This window comes from Salvelinus alpinus, chromosome 17 (assembly GCF_045679555.1).
Source record: "Salvelinus alpinus chromosome 17, SLU_Salpinus.1, whole genome shotgun sequence".
Lineage (NCBI taxonomy): Eukaryota > Metazoa > Chordata > Actinopteri > Salmoniformes > Salmonidae > Salvelinus > Salvelinus alpinus.
The window spans coordinates 1,165,579-1,184,404 of NC_092102.1; the positions used below are offsets into that span (position 1 = coordinate 1,165,579).

General features: G+C 42.2%; 2 protein-coding genes across 9 annotated transcripts; one reads left to right on the top strand and one right to left on the bottom strand.

Annotated features, from left to right (window-relative positions):
• The first annotated feature begins 903 nt into the window (after nucleotides 1-903).
• LOC139541929 (histone H3.3A) lies at nucleotides 904-13,868 on the top strand. Of its 8 annotated transcripts, none has more exons than XM_071346833.1 (5): nucleotides 904-1,058; nucleotides 1,896-2,060; nucleotides 2,139-2,296; nucleotides 3,906-4,059; nucleotides 12,143-13,868. In XM_071346833.1, the coding sequence occupies exons 2-4, from the start codon at nucleotides 1,933-1,935 to the stop codon at nucleotides 4,028-4,030; spliced, it is 411 nt and encodes a 136-aa protein (XP_071202934.1). In that variant the 5' UTR covers nucleotides 904-1,058; nucleotides 1,896-1,932; the 3' UTR covers nucleotides 4,031-4,059; nucleotides 12,143-13,868. The 8 variants fall into 8 exon arrangements, with proteins under 8 accessions (XP_071202934.1, XP_071202935.1, XP_071202936.1 ...); XM_071346834.1 differs by lacking the exon at nucleotides 12,143-13,868 and adding an exon at nucleotides 4,310-4,993; XM_071346835.1 differs by lacking the exon at nucleotides 12,143-13,868 and adding an exon at nucleotides 4,310-4,993 and having other exon boundaries at nucleotides 2,139-2,292; nucleotides 3,902-4,059.
• LOC139541927 (uncharacterized) lies at nucleotides 12,045-15,858 on the bottom strand. The gene is made up of 7 exons (XM_071346829.1): nucleotides 14,288-15,858; nucleotides 13,974-14,092; nucleotides 13,796-13,841; nucleotides 13,567-13,664; nucleotides 12,940-13,424; nucleotides 12,412-12,833; nucleotides 12,045-12,278 (listed from the first exon to the last, which is right to left on the bottom strand). The coding sequence occupies exons 2-6, from the start codon at nucleotides 14,081-14,083 to the stop codon at nucleotides 12,781-12,783; spliced, it is 792 nt and encodes a 263-aa protein (XP_071202930.1). The 5' UTR covers nucleotides 14,084-14,092; nucleotides 14,288-15,858; the 3' UTR covers nucleotides 12,045-12,278; nucleotides 12,412-12,780.
• Nucleotides 15,859-18,826: the final 2,968 nt, after the last annotated feature.

Consider the following 18,826-nt stretch of genomic DNA (forward strand, 5'->3'; position numbering starts at 1 on the left):
TCAAAGGGATATTCAATGTCTGATTTTTATTTTATTTTACTCAATGTCTGCATTGAAAAACCTCCCTGGTCTTTGTGGTTGAATCTGTGTTTGTAATTCACTGCTCGACTGAGGGACCTTACAATTAAATCAAATCAAATGTTATTGGTCACATACACATGGTTAGCAGATGTTAATGCAGATGTAGCAAAATGCAATTATCTGTATGTGTGGGGTACTGAGATGAGATATTTATTCAAAAATCACGTTAAACACTATTATTGCACACAGAATGAGTCCATGCAACTTAAGTGACTTGTTAAGCAAATGTTTACTCCTGAATTTATTTAGGTTTGCCATAACAGGGGTTGAATAAGTATTGACATTTCAGCTATTCGTTTTTAAAAATTCATGTTCAAACATTTCGAAAAACATAATTCCACTTTGACATTATGGGGTATAGTGTGTACATATGTGGAAAAAGTCCAGAGGTGTGAATACTTTCTGAAGGCTTTGAAAAATGCACAATGCTATTTCAAGCAGCCAAATTACTAGGAATGCATCGACCTTTTTACACGTTTTCGTAATTCCCGACCAGTAAAAGTTTCCAAATTCATTTGTTTCCACTATTCCCGATTTTTGTTGCTGGGAATAACGAAAACGTGTAAAAAGGTCGATGCATTCCTATCGAAGAAAGACTGACACATAGTAATTTGGCTGCTTGAAATAGCATTGTGCATTTTCTATATAGAAAATGAACCACAAAGTATTATATTTATTAAACTACTTTATCATAGAAATCTCATATTTAGCTTGGAAATGCCTTTTAGAAATGTGATTCAATTTGTAAACAAGCCTCGGCGTCGTAGTGCGTCATTTTGGTTTGACCAATACATATGCGTTTTGCTGGTGTTTGTGGGCAGGTCTACAAATTAGACGTCAAGAAAAGTATAAATACAAATACCATTTCTTGTTCAAAATTCTACGGAACTGTAAAAGGAACGGTGTATCTGGCATCTAAGAACATTGTAGTAGTTGGTTTGTTCTCAGTTAAGGTTTTAACAAGCCAAATACACTAGGTAAGTGTTTTGTGGTTGTTCATTTGAAATATAGTTAGCCCAGACTATTTTTATCCGTTGTTGGTAGCTAACTAACGTCAAGCGTTAGCTAAAAACAGGTGGTTTGCGTGGGCACTAGCTTGTCAACCTGGCTTATTTAGCTATCCGAGTTAACTAGCTACTGTAGGTAATTTAAATAAGCCAGGCCTCGCAGGTGATTTTGAAATGCTGCATGGCTAACTAAGGTGGCTAACGTTATATTGAAGATAACGAGGTTGCAACCTCGTTACGGTGACTTGAATAACGTTAACGGCGTTAGTGTAGAGACAGTTGAACTATTGTTAACATTTGCTAGGTAACGAACGACTGTCCGCCTTGTTTAGCCTTTCTCAATTTTAGTGTTTAGCTTGTTACTTATTTGGATGTTAATACTAACAGTACTTTGTTGGTTGTTACCCCCATCTTGGTTCTAAAATCGGACGTAGTTAGCTACCAAACGTTAAATTGTCTGCAAGTGCGTGATAGAATAATGATACTTTCAGTTGAACCGCCATACCGGTTTAGAAAGCTGTCGCCCTGCGTCCAATATGTTTAAACATCCTGTGTTGCTAGCTAGCCGACTGGGGTCTCGGCTTACTTCTTGGCGCCTTTAGCCGTATGAAACTAGTAGTAGCCTTTTGGCATTTTTTTTTATGGTGTAACGTTAGTTGCATGCCTGCTGATATAGGTATCACCATTTATTTGGCTGTCTAATGCAACCACTACGACTGGTTTCAAAACTCGATATTTTAAATGTGCTGGCCATCAGTAACCTTGTTTATTGAGTAGTGACGCCACGTGGTTTCTTGTGCATTTTAGAATTTCACCTATTTTCAGATAGGTCTACAAGTGAGCTATGGCACGTACCAAACAGACCGCCCGTAAATCCACTGGTGGAAAAGCACCCAGGAAACAACTGGCCACAAAGGCTGCAAGGAAAAGTGCGCCATCTACTGGCGGTGTGAAGAAACCTCACCGATACAGGTAACGCTTCTGACCTGGACCATAATCAATTTGCTGCAACAGGACACTTCTTGGCATGTGTACTGACTGTGTGTGTAGGCCGGGCACAGTGGCTCTGAGAGAAATTCGTCGGTACCAGAAATCCACTGAGCTGCTGATCAGGAAGCTGCCTTTTCAGCGGCTGGTCCGTGAGATTGCCCAGGACTTCAAGACAGACCTCCGCTTCCAGAGTGCTGCCATTGGTGCTCTGCAGGCAAGTTAAACAAAGGATTTGAGTTGAAACGGGTTGATTTATGGATAGGTGTAGTCCAGGGTTTCTGTTTTTGCCCAAAAGCCTGTTGCAGCCGAAAACAACTAAACAAATTGCTAAATAGTGCTTTTATTCTTTGCTGGCAATACCAGTTGATTGAAATGCATTTGACTTATGCTTATTGGTCTATATTTACTATAGGTTAATTTGCATAATTATTTTGGATTAAATTGGCCATCTAACAGATGCATTGATCCATTGGCAGCTAAATGAGTGCACAGAACTTGTAGCCTCTAACTTCTCTTGCGCTTTCACGCTGAGGACTGATTATTGATGGCGGTTGTTGGAAATATTTTTCTAATAGGTTACTGTGAGGAACTAGTTTTAATAACATATAATTCGCAGTGGATGTTCCTCTTTCCTACATTTCCACACAGCAGGCCAGGTACTTCTATGCATGATCAGGCACTCATGCTTCCTCAACATTATCAGGACTGAGAAACCAGACTTGCTCATTACTCACATGGAGCACTCCAAACAAAAGACAATGAGAAATTGACAAATCTCATAAATGATTATGAAATAAACCAAAACTCACAAGTGTAGAAGGTTGTAAACTCTGCAAACAGTGTTTCTACTCAATGGGAACAGTAAAATGACTAATGCATGCATTAACAGAAATTGTAACCAAATGACAGCTTAACAGTACATTTACTAAAATCAAAGGGCAAACAATTTACACTGAATTGGTGGGAGACAGCTGAGCAATTCTGTAGAGACTCGACCATCTTCGCCACACACCCCTCCCCTTGTCCCAACATTTTAAAATTCTACTCCAGACAGCTTCACACATTTTAGCTTTTCACCACAGCCGTAACTCAATCAGCTAGGTCTTAATGCCCTGCGTTTACCAAATTGCAGATTTCCCAAATAGGCATCGGCCTACGTGCTTGTGATTTTGAAATGATCCACAACAACAAAAAATGTAAGATGCAAGATGATCCTCAGTTCCTCTTTGGCCAAGTCATGCTTTCTGGTGAAGTGTGTCGAATGGTCTTGTTCCTCTATAGACAAGTACTTTTGACATTTATTTCCATTCCCTATTGGGCCCACCCCATGCCGTTAATCCCATTCTATTGGTTTTCATATTTACTTTATTTCGTTGTCCAGAAGCAAAAGGTACAATCCTAGTCATATTAGCAACCCATCCATGTTGAATCTTTAGATTCCCCTGCTTTCTAACTTGACAATGCAGTTTTATTGGTTGCTGCGATAAATGCGTTGCTTTTTCTGTTAAAAGATGCATTACTATATTCTGAGCACTGTGAGTGGATGCCCTAATAGATGCCCATACGTGTCCAGTAAATTACTCTTTCTCTGTCACGTTGTCTGGAAACTTATTCTATTTTTTTATTTTTCCCCTAATGGAAACCTTGGTTCAGTCCCATTGGCTGTTGCTCTAACATGGGTAGACAACCCAGGCAGTGGTGTGCCAGAGTAGCCTTAGTCCCAATTATGCAGCAGGTAAATGATGACTTGGTTAGCTGCTGCCCTTAAGTTAATATGTACTGATGCCAATAGATTCTGATTATGGAATTCTCTCCCCATACAGGAAGCAAGTGAGGCATACCTTGTTGGCCTGTTTGAGGACACCAACCTGTGTGCCATCCATGCCAAGAGGGTCACCATCATGCCCAAAGACATCCAGCTGGCCAGGCGAATCCGAGGCGAGCGTGCATAATATGAACACTTTGAACTCTTCGAGGGAAGGTGGGTGGGGTGCTCAACCATAAATTACTATGCTGGACAAAAATGTTCAAATGCAACAATTTCATTGCTTTTACTGAGTTCATAAGGCAATCAGTCAATTTAAATACATTAATTAATCCCTAATCTATAGATTTCATATGACTGGGTACAATGGTTGGTCACAAATACCTTAGAATGGGACTCAGGATCTCATCAGTTTTGAGCATTCAAATTGCCGTTGATAAAATGCAATTGTTTCCATTGTCTGTAGCTTATGCCTGCCCATACATAACCCCACCATGGGGCACTCTGTTCACAACACGGACATCAGCAATGGTTGTGAGGCCGGTTGGACGTGCTACCAAATTCTCTTAAACAATGTTGGATGCGGCTTATCGTAGAGAAATTAACATTCAATTCTCTGGCAATAGCTCTGGTGGACATTCCTGCAGTCAGAATGCCAATTTCATGCTCGCCCAACTTGCGACATCTGGCATTGACAACTAAGCATTTTAGATTGGCCTTTGTCCCCAGCACAAGGTGCCCCTGTGTAATGATCATGCTGTTTAATCAGCTTCTTGATATGCCACACCTGTCAGGTGCATGGATTACCTTGGAAAATGAGAAATGCTCACTAATGGGGATGTAAAACAATTTGTGCACAAAGTTTAAGATTTTTGTGTAAAATATCTTATTTTATTTCAGCTCAAACTTGGGACCAAATTGTTATTTTTGTTCAGTGTATGTAGTAATTTTTGTATGGTCTCATTAGTAGAATAAAAGCTTGGGATTTATAGTACATGAGTAGCAAGTTTCATGCAAAAACATTCTTAATCTTTTCTCAGGTTTTGAAACTATTTTTTTAAAATTGTTAGTTTATATTTTTAGGTCATCTTAATGTAGTATGCATTTCACATTATGGCCATTTGTTGTAAATAAACTTTCCACTACCTCACTTGGACTACATTTTTTTTTGTTGGTTTAAGACCCTCATTTATGCATATTCTGGGCTGAGCTATACTTTCTTAGCCATGGCTGAGGCAAAATTGACTATGCCCAGGATTGGCATTTGTTGGTTAAAGTGAGACTATGTTAAGTACAAGGCTCTGCATTAACATTTTAAAACCAAGAGTCTACAAGGCATTGCTTCAAATACACATCCAAAGACTACATCTTCTGCAAAATTACATCTATAATTCATATTGTACACAACTTGGTTTCACCATATGCTTATGGCTACTTGCCTAAAGGTTGGATGGAAACATGGTTAGTGTTACCTTTCCTAAACACAATTGACAATGTTGCGTGAGGTTCATAGTCTAAATCTTGGATAGTTACATTTTGAATGACAATTGCATCTTGCTCCTTAATTATTGAACCTCGGCACTTACAGGTGGATGGCCAGAGCATTAATACCTCATGCTCAATGCTCATCGACATGGAAGCATACACAAATTGTGCATTCCATAGACATTGCCTAATCTAGCTAAAATAAATAACCTCAAATTAGACTTTCAGTTACACAATATTAGCTAGATTTGCTTTGTTCTTCATCCAAGAGTAAGCCATGTAAATGTTCATATTCCTCTCAAGCTGTCCAATGTCTGTCTCGCCCGTCACTGCACACCACAGCAAGAAGCTCACCCCAAAGAGACTGATGGAGGACTTTCCACCACGGCCGCTGATATTTGCGTCCAAGGGACTGGTCTACATTCTAAGTCTTGTGACTGGCTTTGCTGGTACTGAACTTGATGGGATGACTGAGCTCCTCACCGTCCTAATCTGCTGTTTTTGACTTAGCCAGCCTCTGGGAGGTCAGGGAGAGGGTTCAAGTGCATGGTTTAATAAAAAAAATAAAAACTTTAGCATCCCAAAAATAAAAAAGGCCAGGTGTAACAGTAACAACATATCAAATGACATTGAACAGAATGCCACTCCCCACCCTTAAATTTCCCCCCATGTTGTAGTGATTTACTGATCGCTACGTTGAGAAAAAACATACTTTCTATGATAGATGTGATTGTCCAGATGTGGTTGCACTGGATAAGAGCGTCTGCCAAATGACTAATGTACTATTTTAGGAGCTGGGCGTCTAGTTTTTTTTTTGGCATCCTACAGAAAGCTCTTTCGCAATATTGTATTTTATCCCCCATTTTCATGTTTGAAAAGGCTTCAGATATGCAGCTACTCAGGATCTTGGGGAGGCATGTAGCCTAACGTAAACTCACATCGCCTTGGTCTGTACAATTGCCCTCATTTTAGCGCCCCAAAAAACGTAATACTTCCAGATCAACTGTAATGTCAATACCATTGTAAAGCACACATTCTCCCCTTTCCAACATTATCAATTACATGACCTAAACGCTGCCCGTTTCTGCATAATTCAAGCAGGCAATGAGCCCCGTTGGGTCTTTTTAAAAATGGCGGGTGGGGAAGAGAAACTAATGCGTGATAGTGAGAAGGGGAGATGTTGTGTGGGAAAATTGAATTTTTTCACTCGATCTGTCCAACTTATCGCTTCTAAAATGTAAATGAAACACTATAAAGAGTTTATATAATGTGTCATTACATACCTATTTGAAGGTTTGTGTTGAATTTGAATCGGGTTTTTAGGGCGGTGCTAAAGTGATCTTAGAAGTAAACAGCGGCTTTGAGAATGATGATCGCATGCAATGATGATGCAAAAAATGACTAGGTATCCACCCTTACCCCCGTCACTGTCCATTTCTTGTTTTTAAACACAAGTGCTACACCTGGTGGAGAGAGATTGTAAGACAGATAGTTGCTTTATGAGTGCTGTACATTACGACATGACACGTCACGATGTAACGGAGGGTCTTTTTTTTCCTTCAACTTTTCTCCAATACTATAGAGCCATTACCATGTCGATCAACGCTTTAATAGAAACCTATTTCACACCCCTGATTTTGAAGTCAACAGTCGCTACAGTCCCATTAGTTTTCTTTGTAGCCTCGTTTGAATGTTGCGGTTGAGCACATTTGTACGGAATGGGGTGAGTTTACGTTAGTGGTTAGAGCGTTGGGCCACTAACCGAATGGTTGCTAAATCGAATCCCTGAGCTGACATGGTAAACATCTGTTTTTCCCATGAACAAGGCAACACTGTTCTTAGTCTGTCATTGTAAATAAGAATTTGTTCTTAACTGACTTGCCTAGTTCAATAAAAAAAAAAATGACCGTAGGAAATGTAGCTAGCAAGCTATCACTGTTAGCTAATGTGTGAGTCAGTCACTCCTGGTTGGTCACGTAGGGTGCAGGAAGGTCGAAGAGCCCCTTAATCTAAAAGGTAAAATAACCAGTGTCACTGAACACTGAGTGATGGTTTTAAAACCTGAACCAAATGTGTACACCTTTGCTAGCTTGGTTTCAGTCAGGTTTGTTTGATTCACTGAACTACTCTGTCCATGATGAAACTGAACTGTATAGCTAGCCACCTCAACGCAACTCCTGGCGTTTAGTTTAATTGAGTACTGCGTAGGTACCTGTATATTTATCATATTGTACATGCCTCTGCATTGTCTTGGTAACAAATCCCAATCTCACGATACAGATAAGTGTGACAACTTAGATAAAACACGTCCTACTCTCGACATCGTGAAGAATGGCCATCACAGGTCAAAATTCTCAGTTCGAAGCAGATTATGTAACATTTCGTTGTGTAGCTTTGACGAACACAATTCAGTTAACGAGAAAATGATTCCTAAACATTCGACAGGAAGATAGTTGAGGCATTTTAATTTTACAGTATCAGATGCTGCCAATATATTTAAACAAAACTAGAATATCTTTTTTACATTTAATCTATGGTGGACGTCAAATTCTTAGGATAAACAATGCAAGATACCGTGCTTGCATATAATATTGCATCTATTGGAATTGCAAGAGCAGTCAGACAATTAGGTAGCCTATCGTCATACTTAAAACCAGTGCTTAATTTGTAAATCGGAAGGTGCCAGGACAAGTAAGCAAGCAGGGTAACTTGGTACCAGAACGCATGGGAGACACGTGTTATGTTAGAATTGCAAGCAAATCATAGCATTTGTGTTGTGGCATAGAGCAGCATAGTAGAGCCACTTATAGGAGTTGCACACATGGGGAACATTTTTAGTAGCCTAGGATCCTGGATAAATGGGCCCTTTTTATAAAAGCATTTCATGCAATTCTGTGTCATTTTACATGACTGGAAACTTTGGCAGAGTATTTTTTTATACTGCACAAATTATCAAAATGACAAACTGAGAATCTTGAGATCAATATAAACGACCTTGTCTTGAATCCAATAACAGCGAAGGCTCCTCAGGGGAGGACCATCCTCAATGAATTTCATAAAAATAGTCAAACATGAAAAAATATGATTTTTAGCTAAATCTATACTAAATATGTTCACGTTGCCAAATAATTGATTAAAACACAGTCTTGCAATGACTGTCTACAGTAGCCTCAACAGCACTCTGTAAGGTAGCACAATGGTGTAGCTGGAGGACAGCTGGTTTCCATCTTCTAGGTACATTGACTTCAATACGAAACCTAGTAGGCTCATGGTTCTCACCCCTTCCCATAGAATTGCACAGTAATTATGATAGGTTGGAGGACGTCCTCCAACCTAACAGAGCAGATTGTCCACCCAATCAAAGGATCAGAGAATGAATCTAGTACTGAAAGCATAAGCTACAGCTAGCACTGCAGTAGATAAATGTGGTGAGTAGATGACTCCGAGAGACAATAGTTGAACAGTTTTGAACAAATATATTTCTTCAAAAATGAACGAGAGAGACCGTTAGCTAGCTATATTTCTAGGTACAGTGCCTTCGGAAAGTATTCAGACGTCTTGACTTTTTCCACATTTTGTTACGTTACAGCCTTATTTGAATATGGATTAAATGCATTTTTTCCTACACCCAATACCCCATAATGACAAAGCGCAATGTTTTTTAGAAATGTATTAAAGGTATTCAGACCTTGCAACTTGAAATTGAGCTCAGTTGCATCCTGATTTCATTGATCATCCTTCAGATGTTTCTACAACTTGGAATCCACCTGTGGTAAATTCAATTGATTGAACATGATTTGGAAAGGCGCACACCTGTCTATAAGGTCCCACAGTTGACAGTGCATGTCAGAGCAAAAACCAAGCCATGGAGACGAAGGAATTGTCTGTAGAGCTCCGAGACAGGACTGTGTCGAGGCACAGATCTGGGGAAGGGCACCAAAAAATGTCTGCAACATTGAAGGTCCCGAAGAACACAGTGGCCTCCATCATTCTTAAATGGAAGAAGTTTGGAACAACCAAGACTCTTCCTAAAGCTGTCCGTCTGGCCAAACTAAGCAATCGGGGGAGAAGGGCCTTGGTCAGGGAGGTGACCAAGAACGCGATGGTCACTCTGACAGAGCTCCAGAGTTCCTCTGTGGAGATGGGAGAACCTTCCAGAAGGACAGCCATCTCTGCAGCACTCCACCATTCAGGCCTTTATGGTAGAGTGGCCAGACGGAAGCCACTCCTCAGTAAAAGGCACATGACAGCCCGCTTGGAGTTTGCCAAAAGGCACCTAAAGACACTCAGACCATGAGAAACAAGATAATCTGGTCTGATGAAACCAAGATTGAACTATTTGGCCTGAATGCCAAGCGTTACATCCGGAGGAAAACAGGCACCATCCCTACAGTGAAGCTCGGTGGTGGCAGCATCATGCTGTGGGGATGTTTTTCAGCGGCAGGGACTGGGATACTAGTCAGGATCAAGGCAAAGGTGAACGGTGCAAACCTGCTCCAGAGCGCTCAGGACCTCAGACTGGGGTGAAGGTTCACCTTCCCACAGGACAACGACCCTAAGCAAACAGCCAAGTCAACGCAGGTGTGTCTCTGGAAAGACCTGAAAATATCTGTGCAGCAACGCTCCACATCCAACCTGACGGAGCTTGAGAGGATCTGCAAAGAAGAAACGGAGGAACTCTGTGCCTAGCGTGTAGCGTCATTCCCAAGAAGATTCAAGGCTGTAATCGCTGCATTCGCAAAAATGTCTAAACCTGTTTTTGCTTTGCCATTATGGGGTATTGTGTGTCTATTGATGAGATTATATATATATATTTTTTTAAATACATATTAGAATAAGGCTGTAATGTGACGAAGTCAAGGGGTCTGAATACTTTATGAATGCACTGTATATAAATATTTGCGCATAAGTGTTTCCACCGACACTTCTATCATTCATTTTACCGACAAAAAATACCACCTTGTATAGCATATTTTGTTTTTTTCAACATTTCGAAAGTTGAACGAGAAATGTTCTGTTTCCCATCAGGCCTGTCATGACATTTTTTATCTGACATGTACTTTAGGGACATATCAAAATTTGCTGGGTGGGAGGGGCTGGTCCAACTCAAGGTGGCATAAAAAAAGGCACTGCCCTTCTCAAAGTAAAACATATTTTGACATGACATTCCCCTTATACTGTAAAAGAATTTGAACAAATTGCAATTTTTTCATAACCATCGTTGTAGGCCAATTTTGAACGAAGAGCCCTTACGGAGCCAAATATCTACAGTCTATTCCAGTGTTTCTCAATTCTGGTTCTGGGGATCCAAAGTGCAAATTTTTGGTTTTTGCACAAGTAATCACACACTCCACTCAACTAGTCAACTCCTGTATTTTACATACTTTGGGAAAAGTGTGTAGAATCTGGACCATTGGAGTCTGCTGAGGGGAGGACTGCTCATAATAATGGCTGGAACGGAGCGAATGGAATCAAACACATGGAAACCATGTATTTGATACCATTCCATTTATTCTGCTCCAGCCATTACGACAAGCCTGTCCTCAACTAAGGTGCCACCAACCACCTGTGATTTGGACATACCCTACGATTGCAACTCTGTAGTTAAGTAGTCCTGATATGGCTTTACAAAATATACACCTACATTTTACAATATCACTGATTTCCAGTGGAATAACTCAAGAAGAGATGGGACTCTCTTAACTCAATATACAAGATATACAAATAATACATACCCCCACACAAAACACAGCATCAAGGTACAGTAATTGGCTACAGGTTACACAAAATAACATGCAGTGCCTCATGACATTTTACCTCAATGGGTCAAAATGCATAGTTTGTGTCTCGCAATTAACAGAGAGGTCCATCGTCAGAAGATTATTATCCGGGTGACAGCAATGACGGTGGTGGTGAGGTGCTGTCAGAGGTGGTGGTCCCACTGGATGATGTAGATTATTTTGATGGTGAGGAGACTGGTAAAACAAAACTCAACACTGCCGTTTAGAATAAGAAAATATGTAAGCAGCTGCCGAGGACCAGCCTGTAAGGAGGATGACAGCGCGTGACAACTCACAAAGACACAGAGGAGGAGGAACTATCTAACACCCAGGGAGAGAGAACGAGTGACCTCAGTCGAACACAGAAAGAGGAGGTGGAAGAGGCATAGATAGAGGAGGAGGTTACCCCTGAGGCAATTCCTCCTGTTCATGTGAGCAAGAAAGAGCAGAAGGCTTCTGATCAGCCAAATGGCAGGCAGAGGGAGAGGTCATAGTGATTCACACCCACAGAGAGAAAGACAACCCACACAACCTCTTGGTTGAGATGAACCACACAGAGGTAGAGGCAGAGGGCCTTCAGGGCTAGCCAGTCAGCCTGCCTGCTCTGATCCTCAAGTCAATTGTATTTAAATTCATGTTCATTAAAGATTTTTATTCAAGAATTTAAAAGTCCCATTTACTTAATGATAATTTTTCACTGTGTTCAACCCTCAAGAACCAGGGTGAGTCTGGGTCGCCCTTTTACTGGGCAAACACAACTTGCATATCGTCATAGACTAGGCCGAAACGTTAATCTTTTAACCTTGCTTGAATAAAACAATGCATAAAATTGGGATGTTTCCCAGGTATTTACATAACCTACTCCACACTTGCAAAGTGAAAGTTTATAGAAAAGTTCTGAAATTAAGTAGTAAAGAGAAGAAAAGCAGAATTGAGTCCAATTATAATGCAAATAATTTAATGGTCTATGGTTCAATCCCATTTCTGAATGTCTGATGAATAATTAATATTGTTCCTCCTCTTCCTTGTGGCAGGCGCAGCAGCACACTGCCCTCCAAAGCCTGCAAAAAAATCGCCGGACTGCCCCTTTCCTAGCTCTGCATGGAACATCCAGTGTCACTTCCTTGGTGACGTGTTGGGTGACATCCGGGATGACCACAGCAACATCCTCTGGAAAGGGAAAAAATAGGAACAGAATGTAAAAAATGCAAACCGTAGGTTCTAAACACTGGCCAGTTGAAAGGTTCTACTAAGATGTCATGACAAACGGCACCTGTCAGAGTGCTCTCTAAGTGTTACTCACCTGCTTGGATGTCAGCTGGCAGAGTGGCGAAGACGGCCATCGTGAGAGTCCTTTCTTCAGGTGTGACGTCCACAACCTCCAGGAGGGAAGAGATGGGCTCTGTGTAAGTGGTGATGTCTTTAACCTCCAGGTGGGAAGATGCCGGGTCTGCCTCTGTGTTAGGGGTGATGTCTTTAACCTCCAGGCTGGAAGATGCAGGGTCTGCCTCTATGTTAGGGGTGGTGTCCACAACCTCCAGGTGGGAAGAAGCCTGGTCTGCCTCTGTGTTAGGGGTGATGTGTTTGACCTCCAGGCTGGAAGATGCAGGGTCTGCCTCTATGTTAGGGGTGGTGTCCACAACCTCCAGGTGGGAAGAAGCCTGGTCTGCCTCTATGTTAGGGTGATGTCCACAACCTCCAGGTGGGAGGAAGCCGGGTCTGCGTCTGTTATGGGTGACAACAACAATCCTTATGAGCTCTACTACTACAAGGCACCAAGATGTCATCACAACAGGCATCTGTCAGAATGCTCTCTATCATTGCTACTCACCTGCTTGGATGTCAGCTGGTAGTGTGGTGGAGACGGCCACCGCGAGGACAGGGGGGACTGGTAGGGTGGCTGCTGGGGGCTGGAAGCAGCTCTGCAGTTCGTCCGCCACAAAGGCACAGACAGAGCTCATATAAAAAGGGCTCTGGAGGTCATCCGTGGAGAAGGACTGACTGATTTTCCCGAGGATCGACCGCACAGAGTCAAAAGCAGCAGCCCGGGAGAAAGGGATGTGAGGGGAAGGGTCCTTTAACATGCAGGAGAGCTTCTCCACTACAGCCGCCACCATGCCCACGGCCATCCCGCTTATAAGGATTGGGTGCTCTGAATGGCCTTCCTCTGGCTGAAGCCACAGGGCCAGGAGGAGCCTGGGCACCACCTCCACCACCACCTGAGATGGGCTGAGCAGGTTGCTACGGGGCTCATTGGACTGCTCGCCCAGAATGCTCCTCACAGCTCTCTCCACGATGCTGTGGACCTTAGGATCGCTGAAATCAACAAAACGGAGAAGACAAAGCTAAACGATGTGCAATGTTCTCACAGAGAACACTGTCTTAGTCTGTTTCTGCGTAGTTACAGATGTGTAGATAAATGGATCAAGTCATATGCAGGGCAGTACATGGAACTCACATGTCAGCTGGCGAGGTGGAGTGCATGGAGCGACGGAGCTTGCAAAAAGCCTCGTGCTCCATGTTCATCATTTTTAGGCAAGTGTTTACTTCCCAGGCCTGCAGTATGAAACAGGAAGTCCCATTAGTGTAATTTCACAACAGATCTATCCTGCTGTGCTAACTAGTTGTTGAAAGGCTAGTAAAGAGCTCACTAACTTGTAGTATGTCTCTAACTCTCATTCTCTTACCAGCCGAGCGAGGTCGTTTCCCTCCTCCAGGGTTTCCTTCCACACCCTTCAAATAAAATACAGAGCAATTTAACTTTCCTGGCTTCTGATTTTTCTGTTGTTTATTTTACCCACACCTCCTGGAGTGCTGCTGGTGGCAGGGAATGGCAGTGAAGGTGAGTGCTGACGTGGTACTCACCTCTCCCTAAGGGATTTTTTGCCCTGAGACACCAGCCAGTTGCTCATGTGCTCCGTGGTGACATGGGGCGGGACCTGGCCTTGACTCTGGAGCAGCAGATAGTGGACCATGAGCTTCTTCTGCAAGATGAGGTAAGGTGTGAGACCGTGCCACGAAATACCATATCATGTGCTTTCAGAAGGGCCTCTCGCAACATTTCACAACTGCTCATGCCTGACGATTTGCAAGTGATATTAAGAACTCTTATGACCAACTTCTCTAAACTGTCTTGAAATACAACTCTGTTGTTTATGTTTTTGTGGGATGAATCTTACCTGTTTATTGTAATATGTTTCCTCCCAGCAGGCCTGCAGAGTCTGAAAATAAAGGCTGCTTCTACAGAATTCCTTTGAAGATAATGAAAATAATTATGCTTTGTTATGCACAGGCATTTACAGTATGCTAAAATGCATTTCTCCTAAGATAACCTTTGTGGGACCATAAGTGAACTCCGGAATGCACAAAACCCTATCCATGGTAAGATGGGGACGAAATGCAGCGCTATAGATATACGGGATGCTCTAGAGATAACGGGAATGACTTAAAGTCGCGAATAATCAATGACTGCGGAGTCGTCCAATATGCTGCACTTAGAATTGAGTTGTAGGCGATGTTTTGGGCAAATAGAATGTTTACATTCTATTGCCATGGAGAAATGGAATGTGTAGAACCTGTATAAATGGGTATGCTTCTATGTCTTTATTTCGTGAAAGATTAAGCTCTTTGTTATGTCATAATGTGTATATGAGGACGTAGGAGCCCGTCCCGATTCATGACGCGCTATCCAGGTGCATGTTGCTTAGACCTACTAATCCAACCTTGGTTTACAAGTTAAATACATTGTTTGTATATGCCTATACAAATCTATCGACCACTTCCATTTAAAGCAATGATTGTCAATTGAAAATGTGGTTGTTGTGTTATCCTGTTGTGCACCTTGAGTGTCAGTCCCCTTAAGCACATTATTCCAATATTTCCTGAGCTCTGAATTGACACAATGAACACTTTTGCAAAGATGATCGGTTCAAAATAAGAGTATGAATGACAATAAACGTATGACTTGGATTGTATGCATAATAGTGTAGTAAACAATATCGCTCAGCGTGGGAACTTTTGGTGTTAGGAAAGTTTCCGTTATAAGTCTCCATGGCACGTATCAAATTTATTTATATAGCCCTTCGTACATCAGCTGATATCTCAAAGTGCTGTACAGAAACCCAGCCTAAAACCCCAAACAGCAAGCAATGCAGGTGTAGAAGCACGGTGGCTAGGAAAAACTCCCTAGAAAGGCCAAAACCTAGAGAGGAACCAGGCTATGAGGGGTGGCCAGTCCTCTTCTGGCTGTGCCGGGTGGAGATTATAACAGAACATGGCCAAGATGTTCAAATGTTCATAAATGACCAGCATGGTCAAATAATCAGGAGTAAATGTCAGTTGGCTTTTCATAGCCGATCATTAAGAGTATCTCTACCGCTCCTGCGGTCTCTAGAGAGTTGAAAACAGCAGGTCTGGGACAGGTAGCACGTCCGGTGGACAGGTCAGGGTTCCATAGCCGCAGGCAGAACAGTTGAAACTGGAACAGCAGCAAGGCCAGGTGGACTGGGGACAGCAAGGAGTCATCATGCCCGGTAGTCCTGACGCATGGTCCTAGGGCTCAGGTCCTCCGAGAGAGAAAGAAAGAGAGAAGGAGAGAATTAGAGAGAGCATACTTAAATTCACACAGGACACCGGATAAGACAGGAGAAGTACTCCAGATATAACCAACTGACCCCAGCCCCCCGACACATAAACTACTGCAGCATAAATACTGGAGGCTGAGACAGGAGGGGTCAGGAGACACTGTGGCCCCATCCGATGATACCCCCGGACAGGGCCAAACAGGAAGGATATAACCCCTCTCACTTTGCCAAAGCACAGCCCCCGCACCACTAGAGGGATATCTTCAACAACCAACTTGCAATCCTGAGACAAGGCCGAGTATAGCCCACAAAGATCTCCGCCACAGCACAATCCAAGGGGGGCGCCAACCCAGACAGGAAGATCACGTCAGTAACTCAACCCACTCAAGTGACGCACCCCTCCTAGGGACGGCATGAAAGAGCACCAGTAAGCCAGTGACTCAGCCCCTGTAATGGGGTTAGAGGCAGAGAATCCCAGTGGAGAGAGGGGAACCGGCCAGGCAGAGACAGCAAGGGAGGTTCGTTGCTCCAGAGCCTTTCCGTTCACCTTCACACTCCTGGGCCAGACTACACTCAATCATATGACCTACTGAAGAGATAAGTCTTCAGTAAAGACTTAAAGGTTGAGACCGAGTCTGCGTCTCTCACATGGGTAGGCAGACCATTCCATAAAAATGGAGATCTATAGGAGAAAGCCCTGCCTCCAGCTGTTTGCTTAGAAATTCTAGGGACAATTAGGAAGCCTGCGTCTTGTGACCGTAGCGTACGTGTAGGTATGTACGGCAGGACCAACTCGGAAAGATAGGTAGGAGCAAGCCCATGTAACGCTTTATAGGTTAACAGTAAAACCTTGAAATCAGCCCTTGCCTTAACAGGAAGCCAGTGTAGGGAAGCTAGCACTGGAGTAATATGATCAAATTTCTTGGTTCTAGTCAGGATTCTAGCAGCCGTATTTAGCACTAACTGAAGTTTATTTAGTTTATTTATTCACATGTTGCTTTACATAAGATTACATGAAAACATGTTTTTGGAACACTTCCCGTGTTCACATGTGAAATTCATGTGGTTTTCCCGTAAACGCCCTGCAGTTCCACACTCAAGGATCTTAATAATGCTTTAAAATGCACATGTACGATTGTGCATGTGTAATGGGTTGAAAACAAAGTCACTAAAAACAGACACCCATTTATTATTTATCCCCCCCCCCCCCCCAATTTGTTTATGTATTTGTCTTAATTAATCTAAATTGTAATTTCTACATACTTTAGCGTTAGCAGTCCATCAGGCCAATAGATGGCGCTGTTGCACTGTTTTAGCAGGAGAAACAGCAAGTTCTGGCCAAGCGCTCACCATTCTGCAGAATAAGGATCAGAACTTTACAGAGGTAAACTGTGTCTGTTCTTTTTGCTATTACAGGTATGTAACAGAACTTCCAAACGTTCAAATATATACACAATATGTAATGACATGCTATTTAACAACTTTGTCAAGATATTATCACGTTAGGAAAGGTTTTGTTTTGGCTTTGTGTCGAACTGAGTGAGAGTATATGTTAGCTTGATGCTAGCTGAGGTAAAAAACGATTTACGAGTCACAGAGACTATGTTTACTGAGTAGCTTACTTGTACTGGATTTTGTCTAGGAGATTTTTTATAAAGAATCCATTTGTTAGGGATTTCTGAGTTGGTTTTACATGTTATTGTTTTTGTGTAAAATTGTGCTCACTAGCTGGTAAGCTGGCCGAGCACGCTCAGTCTGGTGGACTTTTAGTGCATACAGTGAGAGAGAGACGATTTTCTGGAGGTGCCACTATCTTAAAGCTGAATGTATTGTTGTCCGTTTTCTATAGAGGTAGCGGTATATAGAAAAACATTCAGTTATTTATGTTTTCATATATAGGTGTTTCTATTGTATGAATGTGAAATACATTGTGGTTTTCATGTGAAACCATACACTAAGACAGGGTTATTTGTGGAACATTTTTGAATTCTGCTTTAGGTAAAGTGCATTTATGTTGTGTAATTTAAAGTGTGCACTTGTTTGATGTGAATATTTTCAAAGTACTAACAAGAAAATAGACAATTGAACAAGAGAAAAAAAACATTCTTCAGAATAAAGAAAGCGCCAGAACTTTGCAGACGTAAACTTGTGTCCGTTCTTTTTACTATTGCAGGCCACCTCAGCTACACATGCACTCTGTCTGCACACGCATCCACGCATGCACATACACACGGACAAACATACACTAATGTTCTCTCTCTTGTGTTTGTCAGCAGTTCATCGTGGCTCTGTCATTCACCTCCTTCACCAAAGCTCTGTCAGGGATCTACATGAAGAGTGCCATCACTCATAGAGACACTTTGACCTGTCCAGCTCTCTCATCGGACTCATAGACGGCAGCTTTGAGATGGGTATCAACAATAGCATTGAGTTGCTTGAAAATTCATGTAGTGAAAACCAGATACAGACTACAGTATGATCCATTTTTTTTGTGGTTCAATCAGAGTCTGCTCTCAATACTGTCCAGTTTTATAGTTGTTCCTATTAATTGATTGACTGGTGTTTGTCCATGACTCTACTGTCAAACCTCTAACATTGTTTTATGTGATGCTATGTTGTTGCAGCCTAGTATCCAAACTGATATGCCATTTTTAGTTAACAAAAAAACTGTCTTTATAATTTGCGATTCCTGGCTACTGTAGTGTTGTGGTTTCTTGCAGGTAACCTGCTGTTCCTGGCTGTGGTCAGCCATTTTGGGGCGAAGCTGCACCGGCCCAGGCTCATTGCTATGGGCTGTTTCCTCATGGTTGTAGGATCCTTCCTCACAGGCCTGCCACTCTTCTTCATGGGACGGTAAAACAACTGAAATACTGGTTAAACTTGTGCTTGTAGAGATACTCCAATGCGGAGGATAGTTTCACTTTAGAAATAAAGAAATGTATCCAGTTGTTGATTAATCTCAGTTAACTTAGAACTAAAGTCTTGCGTAATTGGTCAGCTGCTTGATTATGTTTTGGGGCCATACATGTTAAGGTTAAGGGATTAAGAGATGCTATAACTGTGATGTGGTAATGTTGGACCCAGGTGCAGAGAAGAGACCAGAAGATGAAGCAGTGGTTCCAACCAGTGTCTCCA

Bases quoted from the DNA above. Each gene is read 5' to 3' on its own strand.
- LOC139541929 (XM_071346833.1), top strand. From the start codon at position 1,933: ATGGCACGTACCAAACAGACCGCCCGTAAATCCACTGGTGGAAAAGCA. The intron at 2,061-2,138 runs GTAACGCTTCTG...CTGTGTGTGTAG, and splicing joins AAGAAACCTCACCGATACAG to GCCGGGCACAGTGGCTCTGA. The intron at 2,297-3,905 runs GTTAAACAAAGG...CCATACAGGAAG, and splicing joins CATTGGTGCTCTGCAGGCAA to CAAGTGAGGCATACCTTGTT.
- LOC139541927 (XM_071346829.1), bottom strand. From the start codon at position 14,083: ATGGTCCACTATCTGCTGCTCCAGAGTCAAGGCCAGGTCCCGCCCCAT. The intron at 13,842-13,973 runs GTGAGTACCACG...TTTTATTTGAAG, and splicing joins AAAAAATCCCTTAGGGAGAG to GGTGTGGAAGGAAACCCTGG. The intron at 12,834-12,939 runs GTGAGTAGCAAT...CACCCATAACAG, and splicing joins ACCAGCTGACATCCAAGCAG to ACGCAGACCCGGCTTCCTCC.